Genomic DNA, 23429 nt, shown 5'->3' with positions numbered 1-23429 from the left:
TTTATTGAATATTTTATTTCTCATTTGTTAATGCTTCTGGAAAGAGTTTATCCAAAACTATTATTAAACATTTATTTTAATAAGAAAAAGTTTAACATTACATATGTTGAAAGAAGAGAAAACATGCAGATGTTGTTGAAAATTTTCAATAAATATTGAGTTCGGCCCTCGACTTAGTCCAAGTTTTTAATTTTGGCCCTCCGTGAATTTGAGTTTGACACCCCTGCAATAGGGCATGAAAGAAAGAAATTATAAAATGCAAAATGTTTTCTATACTGTGCCCAAATTCTCACAGAATATCTAACAATGGGATTATCTACTAACTTAGTTGAAAATGGAAATGGAAATGAAGAATGGAAATTATAGGCCCATCAGTCTGACGTCTGTGGTGGGCAAGTTGATGGAAAGTGATCTGAGGGATGGTATTTACAATTATTTGGAGATACAGGGATTGCTAGGGAGTAATCAGCATGGTTTTGTCAGGGGTAGATCATGCTTGACAAACCTGATTGAGTTTTTCGAGGGGGTTACAAAAAAGGTTGATGAAGGGAAAGCTGTGGATGTTGTCTCTTTAGACTTTAGTAAAGCTTTTGACAAAGTTCCCCACAGGAGGTTAGGAAAAAAGGTGGAGGCATTAGGTATAAATGAGGAGGTAGTGAAATGGATTCAGCAATGGTTGGATGGGAGGTGTCAGAGAGTAGTGGTAGAAAATTGTTTTCTGTCCATTTGGAGGCCAGTGACTAGTGGAGTTCCTCAGGGATCGGTCCTGGGTCCACCATTGTTTGTTATATATATTAACGATCTGGAAGTAGGGGTGGAGAATTGGATAAGCAAGTTTGAGGATGATACAAAGATTGGTGGTGTTGTGGACAGTGAGGAAGATTACCGTAGATTAAAAAGTGATTTAGGAAGGCTGGAGGTTTGGGCGGAGAAATGGCTGATGGAATTTAATACAGATAAGTGTGAGGTGTTACATTTTGGAAAGGCAAATCTAAATAGGTCATATGCATTAAATGGTAGGCTATTGAGATGTGCAGAGCAACAAAGGGATTTAGGAGTTGTGGTAAATAGTACCCTCAGGGCTGATACTCAGGTAGATGGTGTGGTGAAGAAGGCATTTGGATTGTTGGCCTTCATAAATCGGAGTATTGAATTCAAGAGTAGGGAGGTTATGATGAAAATGTACAAGGCATTGATGAGGCCAAATTTGGAGTACTGTGTACAGTTTTGGTCACCAAATTATAGGAAAGATATAAACAAAATAGAGAGAGTGCAGAGAAGGTTCACGAGAATGTTGACAGGATTTCAAGGTTTGAGTTACAGGGACAGGTTGTGCAGACTGGGGCTTTTTTTCTCTGGAGCGTAGAAGATTGAGAGGGGACTTGATAAAGGTGTTTAAGATTTTAAAAGGGACAGACAGAGTAAACGTGGATAGGCTTTTTCAATTAAGAGTGGGGGAGATTCAAACTAGAGGGCATGGTTTAAGATTGAAGGGGGAAAATTATAAGGGGAACATGAGGGGAAATTTCTATACGCAAAGGGTGGTGGGGATGTGGAATGAGCTTCCAACAGACGTGGTCGAGGCGGGATCTTTGGTTACATTTAAGGAAAGACTAGATAGTTACATGGATAGGAGAGGACTGGAGGGGTATGGTCCGGGCGCTGGTCAATGGGACTAGGAGGATGGGACTAGTAGGGCCGAACTGGCCTGTTCTGTGCTGTAAGTGGTTATCAATTAGAAAACATTTGGGGGAGAATTCAGCTCCGTTGATCCCCATAATGGGCAGTCAGAATGATTATAAAAAAAATGACCAAAATATAAGACATTGTATATTGACTGCCCAATTTAGGCAAATCCATACCACTATCTCTCTTAGATCACTGTAGAAGAACTTTATTAAGGCGAAGATGCTTACCCTGCCATATGTAAGACGATATAGCTGAATCAAGTAAGTTAAAAAAAAGATTTAGGAACAAAAATTGGAAAAGATTGAAAAAGGATATTAAAATTTAGGTAAGATATTCATTTTAATAGAATTTATATAGCCAACTAAAGTTGTAGACAAAGGTGACCATTGAGTCAGCGAATGCTTCACCTGTTTAAACATAGCAAGATAATTATTCTTAAAAAGATTTTATGATTCTTTGTACTTGTAATACCAAGATAGATCAATTGATTTTTAGCGATCTTAAAAGGAAAACCATCATAGATTGATGCAGGAGAATTCAATGGAAAGAGTTCATTTTTATGCAAATTCAATTTATATCCTGAAAATTGACTGAATTATGAAAACAATGACATCATATGGGGGAGGGAGGCAACTGGATCCAAAATGAAAAGGAAGAGATCATCTGCATAAAGGGAGACCTTCTGTTCAATCCCTTTCCTCTGTATTCCCGAAATGTCCTTGCACTCATGAAATGCAATTGCTAATGGTTCAATTGCCAAATCAAATAATAAAGGACTTAATGGGCATCCTTGAGGAGTGCCACACTGAGATTGTTGTAAATTAGTAAGAATTGTGGCGGATGGATGTGAATCTAATAATGAAATAAAATCAGAACCAAAATTAAACTTTTCTTGAGTTGCAAACAGATATTTCCATTCTATTCGATCAAAAGCTTTTTCTGTATCCAATGAAAGAATACCTGAGTTTTCTTGGAGGGAAAATGCATAATATTTATTAAGTGACATATATTATAATAGGAATATAATTTTTTAAATAAACCCCATCTAATCTTCAGAAATAACCGATGGTAGAGTGTTTTACATTCTGACAGCTAAAATTTTAGCCAAAATTTTAGTATCAACATTTAATAAAGAACTTGGTGTATAGGAGGAACAATTAAAGATATGCAAGCCTCACTAAATGAATCTGGAAGTTTATCCTGTTTAAACCAATCTGCAAACACCAGAGGTGTGAGCAATTGAAAAAATAATTTGAAAAATTCCACAGGAAACTCATCTGGTCCAGAGGCCTTTCCAGATTGTATTGAAGAAATAGCAAATCGATATTTCCTCTTGCGAGGTAGATTCATCCAGTTTAATTTGACTATTTGAAGAAATCTTAGGGATATTCAATTGGTCTAGAAAATTCATCAAATTATCATCATCTGTACATTCAGAAGATTAGAATTTTTTAAATGTATAATTCATCTCAAAATGATCTGAGGTTATAATACCATTATCTTTATAAACCTTTATAATATGCCGCTTAGCACAAAATCCTCTCAACTGGTTTATCAAAAACTTACCAGATTTATCACCATGAATGTAAAATTGCCTTTTAGATTTCAAAAGTTAGCATTCGACTGGATATGTTGAGAGAAGATCAAATTTAGTTTCAAGTTCAATCCATTTTTTTTATCCATCTGGGTTTTTAGTTTGAGTGCATTGTTGATCTAACTGTTTAATTTGTTTAATTAACTCAGATCTTTAGTTTTTTTTTAAATTAACGCTAAACAAAATGATTTGCCCCTAAGAAAACCTTCAAAATATCCCATATAACTAAGCTAGAAGACTCCGAAGAGACATTAGTATCAAAAAAGGAAACTATCTGTTCTTCCATATATTTAACAAAGTCCTTATCTGATAATAAGACTGATAGTCAGTATTTTTTAATTTGAGAAAAATTTGGAAGAGTTATAGAACATAAGAAATAGGAGCAGGAGATCCTGTTCCACCAAACATTAAGATCATGGCTGATCTGATCATTGACTCAACCCCACCTACCTTCCTTTTCTCCATACCCCTTAATTGCTTTTTTATGTAAAAATCTATCCAACTGAAGCTTAAATATGTTTAATGAAGTCGGCTCAACTGTTTCCCCAGGCAAAGAATTCCACAGGTTCACTACTTTCTGGGAAAAACAGTTTTTCTTCATCTCTGTCTTAAATCTACTCCACAAATCTTGAGGCTGTGTCCCCTAGTTCTGGTCTAACCTACCAGTGAAAACAATTTTCCAGCCTCTATCTTATCTATCCCTTTTATAATTTTTCATGTTTCTATAAGATCTCCTCTAATTCTTTTGAATTTGAGTGAGTATAATCCCAGACGATTTAGTCTCTCCTTGTAGATCAACCCCCTCATTTCTGGGATCAACCTGGTGAACCCCCTTTGGTCTGCCTCCAAGGCCAATATATCCTTCCTCAAGTATGGAGACCAGAACTGCACACAGTTCTCCAGGTGCAGCCTCACCAACATCTTGTATAGTTGCAGCATGACCCCCACTCTTGAATTCAATTCCTCTCTATGAAGGCCAACATTCAATTTGCCTTCTTAATAACCTGTTGCACCTGAAACCCAACTTTTTGTGATTCATACACAAGTCCTCCAAAGTCCTTCTGCACTACAGCATGCTGCAGTTTTACACCATTTAAATAATAATCTGCTCTTCTATTTTTCCAACCAAAGTGGATGACCTCGCATTTACTAACGTTGTACTCCATCTGTCAGACCTTTGTCCACTCACCTAACTTAACTATATCCTTCTGCATCCTCTCCACATCCTCTGTCCACTCAATTTAGTATCATTCACAAACTTGGCTACATAACCCTCTGTCCCCTCTTCCAAATCATTAATGTAAATGGTGAACAAATGCGGGCCCAGCACCGACCACTGTGGCACCCCCCTTACCACTGTCTGCCAATCAAAAAAACACTCATTTATCCCAACTCGCTGCCTTCTGTCAGTTAACCAATCCTCAATCCATGTCAATGTACTTCCCCAACTCCATTCATCTGTATCTTATTGATATATCTCTTGTGTGGCACCTTATCAAATGCTTTCTGGAAATGCAAATAGACAACATCAACCTGTTCTCTCTATCAACCATACCCATTATATCCTCAAAGACCTCCAGCAAGTTTGTCAAACAAGACCCGCCCTTTTTGAATCCATGTTGCATCTGCCTGATGGAACTCCTTTGTTCTAAATGTCTTGCTATTTCATCCTTAATGACGGCTTCAAGCATTTTCCCGACGACAGATTTGTCCACCTTCAGTTCCATTAGTTTGCCCATCACTGTTTCTTTCATAACAATTATTTTATCAAGGCCCTCACCTCCCTTTGCATCCCTAACACCACTCTTTGGAATCCTGGACATGTCTTTCACCGTGAAGACTGACACAAAATATCTGTTCAATGCCTCAGCCATTTCCTCATTACTCAATATCACTCTTCCTTTCGCATCTAAATTTGACTCTAGCCACCTTCTTCCATTTTATATATTTATAATTATTTTTGCTATCTGTTTTTATATTTTGTGCTAATTTACCTTCATAATCCTTGCCTTTATTTATCATTTAGTTCTCCTTTGTTGTCTTTTAATGTTTTCTCAATCCTTCAGTTTCCCATTACTCTTGGAAACTTTGTACACATGAGCTTTTAATTTTATACTTTCCTTATTTAACCAAGACTGGCTCTTCCCTCTCTTACCGCCCTTGTTTTTAACAGGAATATATTTTTGTTGAGCACCGTGAGAAATCTCAAAGAGATTTTCAAAGAAAGTCTTCCACTGTTCCTCAACTGTTCTGCCAACGAGCCTGTGCTCCACGCTGACCAATTCCTCCCTCATCCTGTTGTTGTCTCCCCTGTTCAAGCATAATACACTAGCTTAGATATAACTATTGAACCCTCCATCTGTATGAGAAATTCAATCGTACTTACAATACTGTGATATTCACAAGAATGAGGTAATGGAATTAACTGATTATCATTAGAAAAAGTAATCAATACGTGAGCAAGTGTGATAAACTCAGATAAGAGAGTACAAAATATGAAATTCGACACCTCTTTGAAAGTTTTGAAAAGGTAAACAAGGGAAAAAGAAATAGTGGAAGTACGGAGCTGATAGAGAGATGACTACTCCATATCACGCCCAACTGGAAGACCATCTCGATGTTTTAGCTGTTGGGAAAAAAAGACATTCTTGACCAAAAGGTTCTGGTCTTCAGGCTTCTGTACCTACTACCTGAAGGTCGCAGTGAGAAGAGGTTGTGTCCAGGGTGATGGGGTCATGATGTTGCCTGCCTTCTTGAGGCAGTGCCTCATATCACATTTCTAATGTAATGGGACTTTAATAATGAATAGTGATTTTTGGAAGTAATGAATGAACAGTCAGTCTTGCTTCTGACAGGAGGCTGGACCTGCTAAAGTTGCAGTCACCAGAAACAGTATGCCACAGGCTGAGAGAGTTCCTAGCACCAAGTCAACACTCTGGCAAGAAGAGCTTAACAACAAGGATCCGTATGTTGTCAGTGACCTCGTGAGAAGTCCTTCACAGATGCAGCCTCTCTCTGGATCATCCTCAGGACCCAGACAAGGTGAGAGGCTATGACTGAGGAGGGAGGATGTGGCAAGAGCTAAGTTAGATCATTAGGGCCTGAATGTTGGTGCTGCTGTAAGTCAGGACTTTTTTAATTGAGCCGCTGGTTGAATGGAGCATAATCACACCCCTTTCACCCAATTTACTTTGCCCATCACTACAGATTTCCAGCTGACTTCATGCTTTTTGTCCCATCACACTTACAATTAGCCCTAGACCTTGCATTTTAATATTGGACCTAATTACTCTGCCAGTTTTTATTTTCGTAGAAACTGGAGTGACAACATTAAAGATTTAGAAGATCCAGAGCACACATGTCAAACTCCGGCCCGCGGCGATATAATTATATTTGGCCCGCAAGATCATTTCAAAAATGTATTAGAGGTGGCCCGCCCTGCAGCGAGAGCCGATGCTGTTTTTTGGTAATGTCACCCCCACCATCCTCCCCCTTCATTGCACATCCTTCCCCACCCCCTAACTATCCCCTCCCCCCCTAAAACCACCCCCCTTAAAAGATGGCCAGAATATTCTCAAAAAGGAATCCAGAATGGTAAAGTTCCACAAACCTTCTGCTGGGAATCCTAACAACACCTGGGCATCAGATCCACGGGACGCGAAGGGAGCAAGAGTGTTGCAGGTTGACCGTGCAAACTTTGAGAACGGGGAAAACAAAATTGCAACACGAGAAGTCTGTCGATGTCATCAGCCGGCAAGCCAGTTGGAAGGCTCCCCGCACAACCAGTCACTTCTCCCACCTGTCGAGCGGTGCGGTGGATGGGCGAGCGCCTGTGATTTCCTGTCGGCGCGACGGACATGGCAGGCTGCGCACGGCCCCCGCTGTTCCACAAAGGCTGATCGGCAGCGCGCTGGGCCTGAGTGGGTGGGTAAGCAGGGGTGGGCAGAGGGTGTAGGTGAGGAGTAATGGGCAGGGGAAGTTATGGTGGTACGAGGGGCAGTTAGAGGGAGGGATGAGTAGAAGGAGGGGTGGATAGGGAAGAGGTAAAAGGGGAGGGGCAGGGCGAGTAGGGGAGGGGTGATTAGAGGGTGAGAGACGGGTAGAGGGAGGAACAGGTTGAGGGGTGAGGCAGTAGAGGGGCGTGTATAGGATGGGGTGGGTAGAGGCAGAGCAAGTGGAGTGAGGGGTGAATAGAGGTTGGGTAAAGGACTGGTCATGTAGAGGGATGGTAGGTCGAGGGTGAATAGAGGCCTAGAGCCTGAGGAGTGAGCAGGAAATGCTGAGTCCTGATGCAGGCCAAAATGGACACAGCCTGTGAATGCTGACTACATCTCCACAGGGACCAAATACGTTTCCCTCAGGTCAAGCAAAGGGTGAACTTGAGCTACCTACTCCTGACCTGTAACATTATCCTCCTAAAGTTATATCCTAAAGTTTAACATTACATATGTTGAAAGAAGAGAAAACATGCAGATGTTGTTGAAAATTTTCAATAAATATTTAGTTCGGCCCTCGACTTAGTCCAAGTTTTTAATTTTGGCCCTCCGTGAATTTGAGTTTGACACCCCTGATCCAGAGAATATTCTGAGAATCCAGTTAATCGCAATGAAACAGAGCATTTAAAGTGAGCAGCTGCAGGAAACTGATCTATGTATTTATTATAACTGAAATGGCAGAGATCTTTCAGGTATTGATTGTAAAAATGTTTAGTTCACTTATAATTCAGCAGGCCATTCAGTCCACAGGGACTGTGTCAGCTCCCAAAGAGCAATCCCATGCCCCACTTCCCCTCAGTTCCTTGTCACCCTGAACAGTTTTCCTTTCCGTATCCCTCAACTCTTGTTTGATTCCTTTGCAACTTCATTTACCATGAGTTTGCTACCATATATATGTATATATATATATACAAAGTCAACCGGCATATGTCTACCCCTCTCCTCTTTTTTAGCCTCATTTTAAGGGTTTTATAGTATATCTGGCATACAAGTCGACCCCCATTTTCTGGCTGCCTGAGGTCCCCTGTTGACCGGCATATAAGTCGACCCCCAAAAATCACGATGCCTAAGATGGGTCATTGATTAGCATATCCGTCGACTCCCGAAGATCACATAGATTGATCTGCTGGGCGTTGGAAAGTATGAAGCGAGCTTTAAGTTGAAAGTGGCCAAGAAACCAACAGCTGCGCTGCGGCAAGAAAATTCGAGGTGCATGAGAAGTTGGTAAGAGATTGGAGGAAGAAAGAAGAGACCAAGAAAAATACCAAAAAGGCCATGTTCGTTGAGAAAAGGAATCATTCGTTGGCCAGAGTTGGAAAATGACGTTGCAGAATGGGGACGTGAACAGAGGCAAGAATTGCTACATAGTCACCCGAAATAAAATAAGAACATTTGCACTGCAGTGGGCCAGGTCACACCCAGACCTCAGTGATCATTTTGAGGCTACATCAGGCTGGTGCAATCATTTCAGGGACAGGAAAAATCTGGTATTAAGCCAAAAACACAAAAATTGCTGAAACTACCAAAAGATCTTGATCATGAAGTTGTACGCTTTCACCAGTTTATTCTACGGAACTGGTAGGAACACCAGTTTACATTGGCAAATATCGGAACCTGGATGAAACTCCTAAGAATTTTGACATGATAGGCAATAGAACAGTGGAATGGAAAGTGTCAAAACTACAAATCAGAAGTGCAGGCCACAAAAGGACCAGGTTTACTGTAGTGTTAACATGCATGGCCGACAGGACAAAGTAATCTTCAACGTAAAATTAAACTGAAAATGAAATTCCCTGCAGTTATTTTTGAACATTTTCACGAAAAAGGATGGATGGGGTTTGACATCTACATTGCAATCTCCTGATGTCTGCTTGAACAAACCATTCAAAGAGGAATGGAATACATGGATGTCGAGTGCAGAAAAGTCATTTACAAAATGCAGGGAAATGCGTGCTGTATTGCTTGATGAGCTGTGTAACTTCATGCTCAAGGCATGGGACAAAGTTAAAGTGGACTGTGATAAAATTGTTTAAAAAGTGCAGTATCTCTTGTGAAATTGATGGCAAGGAAGATGCTTTATTGTGGGACACTGACGGCAAAACTGAAACCGCCTCATCAGATACAGACTGAGACCCATACGCTGACTGTTTGAACAGTGAGGGATGTGCCTGCTGCCATCTCTGTTTCAGACAATGGCGAGAGTGATTTTGAAGGATTCTAAATGTGTTGTTTTCAGACAATGATAGCGATTTTGAAGGGTGCCAATTTTGTAGTTTTCAATAAAAATCTCAATGAAAATCTGTTGCAGTCGGGTTTTTTTGGTTTTCAAGGGTTGACTTATTCGCCAAATTGGTTTTTCAAGGGTTGACTTATACACAGATCAGCGCAGATTGGATTTTGAGCTGAGTTTAAGGTATCAAAAGTATATCCAGGATATAAGTCGGCCCCCATTTTTTGAGAATTTTTTTTGGGTTTCAAGAATCGACTTGTACACCAAAATATACAGTAATTAATATGGCACTGTGTCTTTAGGAGGTAGGAGGAGATTGGGTCGGGATCCCCCGAGGGGAATCCTGGATGGTCATGGGTAGAATGTGTGAAGTCTGCACAGACAACACCTAAGGTCAAGATTAAACCCAACCACTGGAGCTGTGAGAAAATTAAATCACTGAGAAGTGACGACAAAACATAATGGAACAAATTTTAATACAAGATCATAAGACCTAAGAGCAGAAACGGGCCATTCAGCCCATTGAGTCCTCCCCACCATTCTATCATGGTTTATTTACTATCCTTTACAACCCCATTATGTCTGTTACCCTTGATTCCCTCCCGAATTAAGAACCTACAGGGCCCTTTGTAAGATTTGGGACAAAGACACTTTTTTCCTTTATTTCCCCCTATGCTTTATAGTTTTAAATTTGTAATCAAACAATTCACATGCAATTAAAGTCCACATTCCCGATTTTATTCAAGGTTATTTGTACACATTCTGCTTTGACCATGGAGAAATTACAGCCCTGTTTATACATAGTCCCCTCATTTCAGGGCACCATAATGTTTGGGACATTTGGCTTCACAGGTGTTTTTGTGATTACTCAGGCATGTTTAATTCCTTCATTGGTACAGGTATAAGAGAGCTGGGCTTCGAAGCTTTTGATCACCTTTGGAGAGTGTAGTTGCCATTTTTCAACATAAGGACCAGGGTTGTGTCAATGAAAGTCAAAGAAGCCATGATGAGGCTGAAAACCAAGAATAAAACAGTGAGAGACATCGTCAAACCTCAGGATTACCAAAATCAACTGTTTGGAACATCATTCAGAAGAGAGAACATACTGGTGAGCTCAGTAATCGGAAAGGGACTGGTCTTCCAAGGAAGACCCTCCACTGTTGATGACAGAAGAATTCTCATCGTCATGAAGAAAAATCCCCAATTGTATGTCCGACAGATCAGAAACACTCCTCAGGAGGAGGTGTGGATGTGCCAAAGACTACAGTCAGCAGAAGACTTCATGATCAGAAGTACAGAAGCGACACTGTGGTGCCCTGAAATGGGGAACTATGTATAAAAAGTGCTGTAATTTCTACATAGTCAAACCAAAATGTACACAAATCATATTGAATAAAATCTGGAATGTGCACTTTAATTATATAGAAATTGTTTGATTACAAATGTAAACCTGTAGACCACAGGCAAATAAAGGGAAAAAGTGCCTTTGTCCCAAACATTATGGAGGGCACTGTATCAACCTCAGTCTTAAATCTAACTGATAACTTGGCCTCCACGACCATCTGCAGGAACAAATTCCAGATTTACCATCCTTTGGGTAAAGAAGTTCCCCTTCATTGGTATTGTTAAGAATAAATAACAGAAGACCCCTGGATCTGTTTCAACCAGCTGAATCTGGCCAAATCAGTTAGTACAGTGACTTCATTGAACCTTCAGGGCTTTCCTCAGACACTACCTTCAGGTGCGAACAAGGTAATCCCTTTTTTTGTCCTTTCTTCTTGTCCAAGTGACTTTCTTCTTAACTGAAACTTAGCATCTTCATACAAGAGCATGCTCTACAGCAACAAATGAATGTGAGACAAAATATGCTGAAAAATGATGGGACCTTGGGTGGGGAGTAGCAGTTCACCAAACATTTATCATGTACTGTCGGTAATATGTTCTAGAATGGCTGCCTTGTTTGGAGGATGATTATATCTTCATGCTGGTTTTGTAAACCATTGTCTTCTTCCTAAATTTAGCACAAAGTGTTGTTTATGGTGACAAACCAGATGGCCAGGAAAAGAAACGTGTGGAAAGCGGCTACTTTTCTCTGGAGAAGCTGAACCCTGACTCGAAGCAGTTAACCTGCTTGTCGAGCAGCAACATCACAGACAGGTACAGTTCCTCTGAAGGTGGCATGGTACCAACATGCCACGCTAGCCTGTACAACAATTCCTTCCTTCCTGTAGGCAACCTTCTCTCCAATGGCTCTTGTGTTAGCTCTTCCCAGAGCTCCTTGGACTCCCCTGAGGTGACAGTGATGAGCACTGCAAGCTCAAACAGCAGGCTGGGGGAAGGGTCGGTCCGTTCCCCGGCTACAAGGAGCAGCCGGGACTATGCTGCATTCGCAGTTGTCCCCAGGGCCAGGAGGATCAGCAACAAGCAGGCCTTTCAAGTGGAGGACCAGCAGGAGCAGGCCTGCAGCCCTGGGAGACTGGAGCTGGAACGTTTATTTGGACATGAGAGGAGGTAAGAAACCAAAGCTGGAGTAAGTTTCTTCATTGATGTTCAAATCTGACTGACGTTTCTCATGTTGTCTCTGATACTGTGTGGTTTCTGACCAATAATAATCAGTAAAGACCCAGTTATTTTAATTTAAAGCAAAAGTTGAGCCTCAAGTGCATATATAAATGCACAAATTTATTTTCCTGAGAAGGTGGAGGCTCAAGAGACTGTAGATGCAGCAAATGTGGATAGTCCTCACTACCCCACCCACAGCTCAAATCCCCTCCCCCACAGACCACTCAACCCCCACTATCCCTCACCCCCACAGTCCCCCACCCATATTCATCCCCACAGATCCCTCAACCCCCACCATCCCTCACCCCCACAGTCCCCTACCCACAGCACAAATCCCCTCCCCTACTGACCCCTCAACCCCCATTATCCCCCACCTTCACAGTCCTCAACCTTCACCCCCACAGTCCTCTCAACCCACACTATCCCCCACCCCTACAGTCCACCCACCCACAGCACAAATCCCCTCCCCCACAGTCCCCTCAACCCCGACTATCCCCACCCCACAGTCCCCAACCTTCACCCCCACAGTCCTCTCAACCCCCACTATCCCCCACCCCCACAGTCCCCACCCACATTCACCTCCACGGACCCCTCAACCCACACTATCCCTCACCCCCACAGTCCCCCCACCCACAGCACAAATCCCCTCCCCCACAGACCACTCAACCCCCACTATCCCTCACCCCCACAGTCCCCCACCCATATTCATCCCCACAGATCCCTAAACTCCCACCATCCCTCACCCCCACAGTCCCCTACCCACTGCACAAATCCCCTCCCCTACAGACCCCTCAACCCCCACTATCCCCCACCCCCACAGTCCACCCACCCACAGCACAAATCCCCTCCCCCACAGACCCCTCAACCCCCACTATCCATCACCCCCACAGTCCCCCACCCACATTCACCCCCATAGACCCCTCAACCCCCACTATCCCCTACCCCCATAGTTCCCCACCCTCATTCACCTCCACAGACCCCTCAATCCCCACCCACCACCAAAGATCTCCCACTCCCTTAGTCCCCTCAACCCAAACCCACCCCCACAACCCCTTCTGCCCACCCCCATGGACCCCCACCCACTCCCAGTCCTCTCCACTGATCTTCACAGATCCACCCCCCACCTAAACTATAATCCCATTCCAACCCACCACCACAACCCCTTCCACCCACCTCCACAAACCCCTACCCCAAGTCCCCTCCACCCCACCCTCACAGACCCCTCCCCCACAGAATAGAGGGAGAATTCCCCTGGTCCTTATCTTTCATCCCACCAGTGGTGCCTGTCTCTCCCCACCCCGTTTCGGCTTTCCGCAGAGGCTCACCCTCTCTTTGACTCCTTGGTTCATTCATGACTCCCCACCCCCTGACACTTTCCCGCACAGCAAGAGGAGGTGTAACACCAGTCCCTACACCTCCTCCCTCACCTGGGACCTCAAATGCTCTTCCAGGTGAGGCAAAGCTTGTGCAGTTAAATCTCCCAGGCCAAAACATTGATCCCCTTTACATTGTTTTGATGCAGTGTGATCTGCTGAGTTTCTCCAAAACATTTGTGCATGGCAGAGATTTGTGTGCACCTCTCTGCCCTCACCTGGTGCACAGCAGTGAAACTGACCACAGACCAGACGACTGCTTTGCCAAGCACCTGTGCCCTGTCTGCAGTAGTGCTCCTGAGCTCCCAGTTGTAAGCCACTTTAACTCCCCTCCCCATTTCCCACCTGACTTCTCGGCTTCCTCCATTGCTGGGGAAGCCAAATGTAGTCCCCCTTCATGTTCCACCTCGGTGTTCTACATGAACATTGAATTCTCCAACTTCAGGTCATCCACGCCCTCTTCCTTTCTCTCTCCTTCTGATCTACCCAGGTCCTCTCTCACACACCCCATTCTTTCCAAATCACCCTGCCTCCCCCACCCCCCCCACCATTATGTTGCCTAATATCTACCCTCTCCTCCACCTGTTCCCGTGTCACAAGGACACTTCTCCAAAGGGGTGCCATTTCTCCAGCCCCTGACTTTTCCCACCTGCCCACCCTCATCTGCTCCCATTCATCACCTCCCAGCCTTTGTCGATACTTCCATCTATCCCTCCCCCGACCCCGGTTCCACCTGCTCATCAACCCCCCTGGATCCACTATTGCTTGCCCGCTCCTGCCTCATTTCTCCCTCCCCCCCTCCCCTCACATCCTGATAGTGGCAGTCTGTCCTGACCCGATTGTAGATTATCCCTCCGAATCTCCACATGCTATCTGACCCACTAAGTTCCTCCAGATTCACGGATCCTGCAAAAACATTTTTAGCTCCAGATTCCAGCATCAACAGATTCTTGTCTCTCTCTGGATTTCAGATGACCACTTGATGTAGTTTCTGTAACCTGATTGAGATCTGGTCCATATATTGTTCTTCAGTAACGTGATGGCTTTGACTGAGATGTCAACTACTGACTTAATTGGGGCTTTGCGGCCTGTTGTTACTTGAATTGTATCCATGATATATTCCAATTTATGTGTCCCTCTGATCCATAGTTTAAAATGCACCCAGTCCTTTTATGACTCTTGGCAATATCTGTGGCTCTTTCATTCCAAAATGTCTTTTAAGTTTGTCTATTCATCACAAAAGACATTGTACAATGAGAAGGGTTCTTCTGCAAGCATTTTAACTGGTTACCTCTAACATTCATGCAGCCCTGTAAAGAGCACAGAGTGTCGGATTGCAAAGAGAAGGGCAGCACAGGAGCACTGTCGGGCTTGTTCAGGAATGATGGCGATGGGAAAGAAACGGTCTTTCAGCCTGATGGTGCGTGCTGTCCTACCCTTCAACCTTCTCCCCAGTGGCGGAAGAGAGTGTATCCAGCTGTGATTGGCTGCCTTTCCTGGGCAGCGGGAGATGTAGAGTAGTTTTGTCCCTACCCCTCTCCCCTCCCTTCCATACCCTAATACAACCAAGAAAAGATTATATAAATCAAACAAATACAAAGAACCAAATATTGGTAAATTCACAAATCGTTAAGGTACTCTTGCTGGCGGAAAGAAAAGCCTCATTATGTATTATAGGCCTACACTATTCCAGGCCTGCTTGCTGGAGTTGTCTGGACTCTATAGCATCTGGCCTTGAGTAGTTTTAAGTTCTAGGTAAACACTATCTTTAATGTTACAGCATTGTGGTTCCCCCTATTGTCTCCAACTCTGCCAAGAGAGGTGTTTGTAGAAACCCACGAGGCCCCATCTCCAATCTATTTATGTTCAGAACGAGTTTCCAAAAAATCTGGTTAGGGTTTTCCTCGTGTGTCTCGTCCTTTGTGCCCCTAATACATTGGCTCAATCCGCCTGCCAATGTGAATAGTAGGGACTTTTGGCAGGCAAATGTTGGATCAACATTACTGTTCACTACTCCTATAGCATCCTATAATGGAGATATATAGGATGCCTGGGGTAATTGGATCTGTCTAGGGGATATCCATGGCTCCCTAAGCAATGGGCTTGGTGTTGCTATCTGAGAAAGTTCTCTACTTCTGTTATGACTATAAATTTCAATTTTTTTTATAAATGTTGACATTCCGCACAGTAACAGACCCTTTTGGCCCACAAGTTACACCCAATTAACCCCCAGTATTCAAAACGGTGAGAAGAAACCGGTGCACCTGGTGGAAACCCACGCAGACATGGGGAGAATGTACAAACTCCTTACAGACAGCATGGAATTCAAACCTGGGTCCAGACAGTAAATGCTGTAACAGCGTTGCGCGAACTGCTACACTAACCACGCCACCTTAATAGTCCATCCACTCTATAGGGGTTTCTATGCACAAAAGCCGCGTTGTCACCTACTCGTTTTTGAAAAAAAGGCAAATTTACCTTTAATGCAGAGGACGGAAAAGGCAGATAGTGCGGTCCTTTTACATGGCCCAGGCTGCACGCTGGCTTCGCAGGGCAAAAGGGGACGGGATGTGTAGCACAGCAGTGGCCGCCCTGTCACAGCTTCGCCACCCCACTGCCTGACAGCCCCACCGCCCACTGCCTGACAGTCAGTCCCACCACCCCACTTCCTGACAGTCCCATCACCTCACTGCCTGACAGTCCCACTGCCTGACAGTCCCACTCCCAATTGCCCAACAACACCCCACCCCCGCTGCCTGACAACACCCCTGCTCTCTGCCTGACAGCACCCCCGCCCTGGTGCCTGACAGCACCCCCACCCACTGCCTGAAAACACCCCTGCCCCGCTGCCTGACAGCATCCCTGCCCCTCTGCCTGACTGCACCCCTGCCCTGCTGCTTGACAGCTCCCCTGCTCTGCCCGCTGCCTGACAACCCCCCGCCCTGCTGCCTGACAACACCCCTGCTCTCTGCCTGACAGCACCCCCGCCCTGCTGCCTGACAGCACCCCCACCCACTGCCTGAAAACACCCCTTCCCCGCTGCCTGACAGCATCCCTCCCCCTCTGCCTGACAGCACCCCTGCCCCGCTGCTTGACAGCTCCCCCGCTCTGCCCACTACCTGACAGTTCGCCCCTATCCTGCTGCCTGACAACCCCCCCCACCCCCCACATCTCTGCCTGACAGCCCCATCAGGAGCATGATGGTGTGAGAGAGAGTGGTGGGAGAGCAGCATGAAGGAGCGGATGGTGTGAGGGAATGGGCAGTGAGAGGGAGCGGGGTAATGGGGTGGGTAGGGTGAAGAAGCAGGCAGCACGAGGAACAGGTGGCATGAGGAGCGTGGCATAATGAGCGAGCATAGCCTGACAGCTTCACCGGCCGCTCTGTGACAGTGCAGCAAGGCGACCGGGTTGTTTGTGTGATGTCAATCATCTTACCTTCCTGTTTGGAGCTGCTTTCAGCGGCAATCTTTTTATTCAGGAGGTGGAGTGATTTCGCTCCACCTCTCAGTGTACCCCGCCAGGCGGATGGAAGATGGAGCGAATTCAAGCAGTCCATCCGCCTTTGGACCTTTTATGGAGGTAAGTGCAGCGATGTAAAGATGTAGAATCTCTTGTCTTTTCATCCACTTTTTTTTTCTATTAATTGGCCTATCGACTGAATTCTCAAGATCTGCCACAGAAGGATGGGATTTAGTGGAAAAAAATTAGTGGGAAGGTAGAGGAATGGGAAACTCAAAGAAGAGAACTAAGAAGATGATTAGGAAGGAAAAGATGAATTATGAAAGGAGGTTTGCAAATAATATCTAAAGCCCCTTTCGCACTTGCGTCCCACAAAATTGGCTGTTCGGTGTCCTGGGATAGGAATGTGGGTTTGGCTTTTCACACTTGACCAATCCTAATTGGGACAGTGAACATTTTCACACTTGCAAGGAGCCCATTCTTGAGGTTAGGAATGTCCTACCTTCTACTGGTGATGTCATGACTCATCAAGTGATGGTGGACCTGCCCTACGTCCTGATCAATGTATTATGATCTTATATTTGAACAAAATTAAGCTTCATGTACAGCACAGTATGAGCCCTTCAGCTCCTGTTGTGTTTCAACCAAAATAAACTTCTATAAGGGACAGTGGGAAAGTGCAAGCAATAAATAGTAATAGCGGACATTTTTTAAACAGGGTTGGAACTTTGGTAGCACTATTGTGTACAATTTATAAATATCGTGGGAAAAAGCGATGGCGAACCTGTCCTCCCATAATTCCATGCGGCAGAGAAAGGGCTGTACGCATGGCTGCATGCATGGAGCATTCATATCGGGGTTTCTCTGCTGCATGGCATTCTGGGAAGTCAGGTCCGCCATTGCTTTTATCCCCCACAGTCTATAAATTGTGTGCTATAGCGCTACCAGTTTTCCTGCACTGTTTAAAAATTGTCCACTATTGATGTTTATTACTATTTATTTCTTCTCTCTCTCCCCCACTGCAATGTTCCCACGGCAAAGTTTATAGCTTCATTTTAATCTTTTCTTCCTTCTTGTTCCCACATGCAAAAACTTGGGACATTTCAATCTCTCAATGCAATTACCCTTTTCACACTTGCCTGATTGCAATGTCAGCACCTGCAGATGCTGGGGATTGTACTAGGGGTCGAGTCTGTCAATCTTTGGTGTGAGATGACGTCATCTGAGGCTGCTGTGGGGCTGATTTTGCTTTCACACTAGACAATTTAAAGACCGATTGGTGGTTAATTCCTGGGATCACTTGCAAGTGTGAAAGGGGCTAAAGAGGATACTAAAAGCTTTGTTAAATATATAAAGTGCAAGAGTGACCAAAGTAGGCATGGAACCAATAGAAAACGATGCTGGAGAAATGTTAATCAAGATTTTGCATAGTATAACATCACCGTCTTCCCTGCCTCTAACCTTGGAGGGACACAGACCCAGCGTAAACGTAGCTGCGGTAAAACACGATAGTCTACAGACAACATGGTTGATGTAAAAATACAATGATGGAGCACAGCTGCACAAGGCAATGAACTACCACTGCTAAGCAGATCAGGGCAATGAGACCATAAAAGAGGGGCTGAAGCCAAGAAAATATTCCCTCTCCTATCACTGACAACCCAAAGAAATCACAAGATTTTGGAGCAGAAGTAGACCCATCAGCCATCAAGTTTGTCCTGCCATTCTAATAATGGGAGACAAGGAGATCCATCCTCCCACTCAGCTTCTTCCCTGTCTTTCTCCCCATATCCTTGATGACCTGACTCTCTGCCTTAAATATACCCAACAATCTTGGTTCCATAGCCACCATTAGCAACAAGTTCCACAGACTCAGGACCTTCTGACTCAACATTTCTTTCTGCACCTCTGTTTTAAATTGATGCCCTTTTATCCTGAAGTTGTGCCCTCTTGACCTAGACTCCCCTACCATGGGAAACAACCTTGCCACATTTACTCAGTCCAAGCCTTTCAGCATGGGTGACACGGTTGACATAGTGGTTAGAGCAACGCCTTTACAGTGCCAGTGATCGGGACTTGGGTTCGAATCCCGCGCTGTCTGTAAGGAGTTTCTACATTCTCCCCGCGTTTGCTTGGGTCTTCCTTGGGGGCTCGGGTTTCCTCCCACCATTTGTTGGGTGTAAATTTGGCGGCATGGACTCATGGGGTGAAATGGCATTACTGTGCTGTATGTCTAAATTTAAAAAAAATTCAAAATGTCTCCATATCCATCTAAGTTTTAAAAAAAAATTAATCTCTTCCACAGTGAAGACTGATCCAAAATATTCATCTGGTACCTCTGACATCTCCTTGTCTCCTATTAGAATGGCAGGACAGACTTGATGGCTGATGGGTCTACTTCTGCTCCAAAAGCTTGTGATTTCTTTGGTTGGGCTGTCAGTGATAGGAGAGGGAATGTTTTCTTGGCTTTTATGGTCTCATTGGCCTGATCTGCTTAGCAGTGGTAGTTCGTTGCCTTATGCAGCTGTGCTCCATCATTGTATTTTTACATCAACCACATTGTCTGCAGACTGTCATGCTTTACCGCAGCTACGTTTACGCTGGGTCTGTGCCCCTCTAAGGTCAGAGGCAGGGAAGATGGTGATGTTATACTATGTAAAATCTTGATTTGGCAGAGATGGGGAAGGAGAAGTTAGTTATGATGAAGAAGAATGCTTAAAAATGCACCCTTATCCAGTGGGCTACATGGCCTCTTTTCAGGAAGAAAGCAATACAGATCAGAAAGATCAATAAGGAGGGATTTACAGTACAAAAGGTTAACACTACCTAGTGCCAGATGGGACTTTTTCAAGCAAACTGAATTTTCTGAGAGCATCCTTCTGTGATAATCAGATTACTAAGAGTTCCAATAAACAAGACATGAAGTCTTTGAGGAGGAAGAGCCCACAGTTAAAAAACTGGTAAGCCTGTTAAATGACTGATTGATCCGGGGAGGGAGGGGCGTCCTGATAAGACTGATTAAGATAATCTTGTTAAAACACGATTACATATAGTAATAGGCTGATATAGTTAACCCATTGAAAGATTCATCAGGCACTTCCTATTGCAAGGTTCATCAGACACTTAATGAGGAAGGTAAATCAGGCCAACCTGTCTGTTTTTTACTGTATAAATATGAACTTGAAGTTTCTTTTTCTTTTTAAAATATTTTTATTGGTGTTTATATTATACATTATAAATACTTGTGCTCCAGGAGTTAAAAGAAAAAAAATAAATTATTACTAAAAAGCTTTTCAAGATGAAAAAATCCAGAGCCCAATTATATTGAAGAATAGAATGAACTAACACAAAAGACACCCCCCCTCCAAGAAAAAACAAACCAAAAAAATTATAATCAACAACACGTAGGAATCAGTGACAACTAGTTGGACACCAAAGTTTTAGAATAACCTACATTCTTAAGATTATGATAATAGTCCACAAATGGGCCCAATTTCTTTTGAAAGTTAATATTAGACCCTTTAATGGCATATCTAATTTTTTCTTAGCTGACGCAAGACATAATATCATTTAACTTTTGTGTGCGTGTGTAGGTGGAGTATTGTCTTTCCATTTCATCAAAATTGCCCGTCTGGCTGTCAGTGATGTAAAAGATAAAATTTGGTTTTGAGTTGGAGTCAGTAAAACGTCATCATCTTGAAATAATTCGAACACAGCAATTAAAGGGCAAGGTTCTAATTTAAACTTGAGAATTACCAATAATGTTTGAAAGATATATTTCCAAAATTTTTCTGAACTAGGACAAGTCCAGAACATGTGAATTAAAGAAGCTTCACCAGTTTTACATTTATTACATAGAGGATTTATATCTAATAAAAACGAGCCAATTTAACTGTAGACATATGTCCTCTATGGACCACTTTAAATTGTAACAAACAGTGTTGTGCACAAAAGGAGATCGTATTAATCAAATTACAAATAAAGTCCCACTCCTCATCTGAGAATAAAAGATTCAAATTCTGTTTCCAATCGTTCTTGATTTTAACTAATAAGGCCATTCTTAAATTAAACAAATAATTATAAATAAGAGATATTAAATCTTTATGAGAAAGTTGTAAATCAAAAAGTGTATCAAGGATGTTTGGCTCGGAAATTCACAGAAAGTCAGGGATCTGAGATTGAATATAATATCTAACTTGTAAATATTAAAAAAAAGAGTGGTAAGTTAAATTTTATCACCAGTTGTTCAAAGGAAGCAAAATTGTTTCAAATAAAAAGGTCTGAAACATTTAATGCCCAATCTTTGCCAGTCATTCAAGACAGTATCTTGCAAAGAAGGTTTAAAAAAATGATTAGGGCTGGCAAGGGAGAAACTCTGAAATCCAAAAGACCTTCTAAATTGTGCCCATATTCTCAAACAATGTCCAATTATAGGATTATCAGTTAGTTATTAGAAAGAAGAGGATAAAAAAAGACCCTAGAATTCCCAACATAGATTTCAGTTCCCACGAAGAGTGGTCAAGTAGATTATCGAAGTGTAACAAAAGAAGCGAATTACGTATGTTGACCACCCAAATCTAAAATTAGGAAACGCCAACCCACTATTCCTTTTAGCTTTTTGAAGATGAGCTTTATTTAAGCCGGGGTGTTTTCCTTGCCATATGTAGGAAGATATAAGTTAATCAAGTGAGTCAAAAAAAGATTTGGGAACAAACATTTGTATAGATTGGAAAACAAATAAAAATTTAGATAAAATGTTCATTTTAATAGAATTGATGTGACCAGTCATGGAAATAGATAAAGATGACCATCTCGATAGCAATAATTTGACCTGATTAAATAAAGTAGAACATTTTTCTTTGAAAAATGTGTATCAGCCTTTAGATGCCTGACATGAGCAAATACCCACAACATTTAATTGGACCATTCATATCCTTACATTCCACAATATAAGCGTAATTCATGTCTTAATTAATATTAATTCTTTTTTGTTCTTTTTCTTTTCTTTTTAATTAATGTTATGAAAATGATCCAACTGTGTCTGTCACCATACCAAGAGTCGTCACCTTGAAACTACACTGTAACACAGAATATGTAAACCATGAAACAAAAATAACCTTACAAATCCAATAAAAACCCAAACAAAATCCCTCCCACCCAAACTTCCCAGCTCTGGTTGCAAGACAAATTTGAAACCAGCTCAAAAAATACATTTTAAACCTCACAAATTTTACTGTAAATCTTAATAGAACTCCTGATATTAAAAAATAATTAATAATTTTTCCCAAAGAAATAATTCTATAGAAAAGAACTTTAACCAAAGTGAGAAATACAAAGTTCACTATAAAGATGGACAATATATGCACGTCTCATTCCCATCATCAGCTAAAATGAAAAAAAAAACATATCTAGATGTGTTAACATCGTCAAAACTTTAAAATCTTAAACCTTCAGAATAATATTAAATAATTAAAAAAGAAGGTTCCTTTAACTATAAAAACCCACATTTAATTTTCCAAGCTCAGTAACATGAACACCGTAACTTATATTTGATTATTATAAAAAAATTTTAAACCTAAAATAGATTGAGTGCATTTAAGTTATTTTCTCACGGTCCTATAATAAACGAACCGCACAAATCTACTTTCCAACCATTGAATAATAAACCACATACATTATATATAACTTGCAATATTAATAAATGAATAATAAAAATAGGCAAATACTGTCAACATTAATAAAGTGATTAATAAAGTTTATTCAAATCAACATCAAAGATAAATAAAATAAATGAAATAAACAAAGTTCAAATAAAATACCATGTAATTTTAAGTCAATTAACCCTTCTAATTGAAAAGAAAAGAGAAATCAGACTTCCCCAAATCCACAAAAAAAAACCCTTTTAAGATGAGAACAATTCAGATACAGGCTATCAACACTTGAAGTTGAGACAGAGTCAGCCAAAAGTTTGCGAGCATCATCCACCGAATTTAAAATTTTCTTATGGCCATCTTCCAAGGTCATCCGCCGACGGGCTGGATACAACAAAGTAGGTCTAAATCCTTTTTTATATATCTCAGGCATAACACCTCTATATTCTTTCTGCATCTTCATAACTTCAAAGCAAAAATCTTCAATGATTCTAATTTGTTAATCTTGATATATCAAATTTTTATTCCAATGAGCTTCACAAACAACACGATCCTCTTATTAGTGATGAAAATGAAGAATTACCGAACGTGAATGATGTTCCAATGTTTGCTCGAGAATGAGACCGATGTGCTCTGTGAAGCTTGGGCTTAGTAGCAAAAAACTCTCTTCCACAAGTAAATTAGAGAAGAAATCAGTTAAATTGAAGTCTGCTTCTGCTCTCCAATCAACCATCTTCGAGGCTAACTTGGAGTTGCTGGCAGACAATGCTTCATATCGAGTTTCTAGTTTATCTATAGACCACAAACCCCATCCTCCACAGTTTCTAAACGACCCTCGCTTGCTGAAATTGATTGTAGGACTTTATCAAGCTTAGA

At 42.2% G+C, this 23429-nt stretch overlaps 1 protein-coding gene across 5 annotated transcripts in view; it reads left to right on the top strand.

Annotated features, from left to right (window-relative positions):
- Positions 1–23429, top strand: part of LOC138758823 (myosin phosphatase Rho-interacting protein-like) — a 260679-nt gene that overhangs the window by 169343 nt on the left and 67907 nt on the right. For 3 of the 5 annotated variants that reach the window (XM_069928232.1, XM_069928234.1, XM_069928235.1), the window contains 3 exons: positions 6139–6325; positions 11530–11665; positions 11771–12019. In XM_069928232.1, coding sequence (XP_069784333.1) covers positions 6139–6325; positions 11530–11665; positions 11771–12019 — 572 coding nt within the window. Of the gene's footprint in view, positions 1–6138; positions 6326–11529; positions 12020–23429 lie in introns of all 5 variants that reach the window. The other 2 variants (XM_069928231.1, XM_069928233.1) reach the window with 2 other exon arrangements.

This window comes from Narcine bancroftii, chromosome 3 (assembly GCF_036971445.1).
Source record: "Narcine bancroftii isolate sNarBan1 chromosome 3, sNarBan1.hap1, whole genome shotgun sequence".
NCBI lineage: Eukaryota > Metazoa > Chordata > Chondrichthyes > Torpediniformes > Narcinidae > Narcine > Narcine bancroftii.
This window is presented reverse-complemented; position numbering and strand designations above follow the sequence as displayed.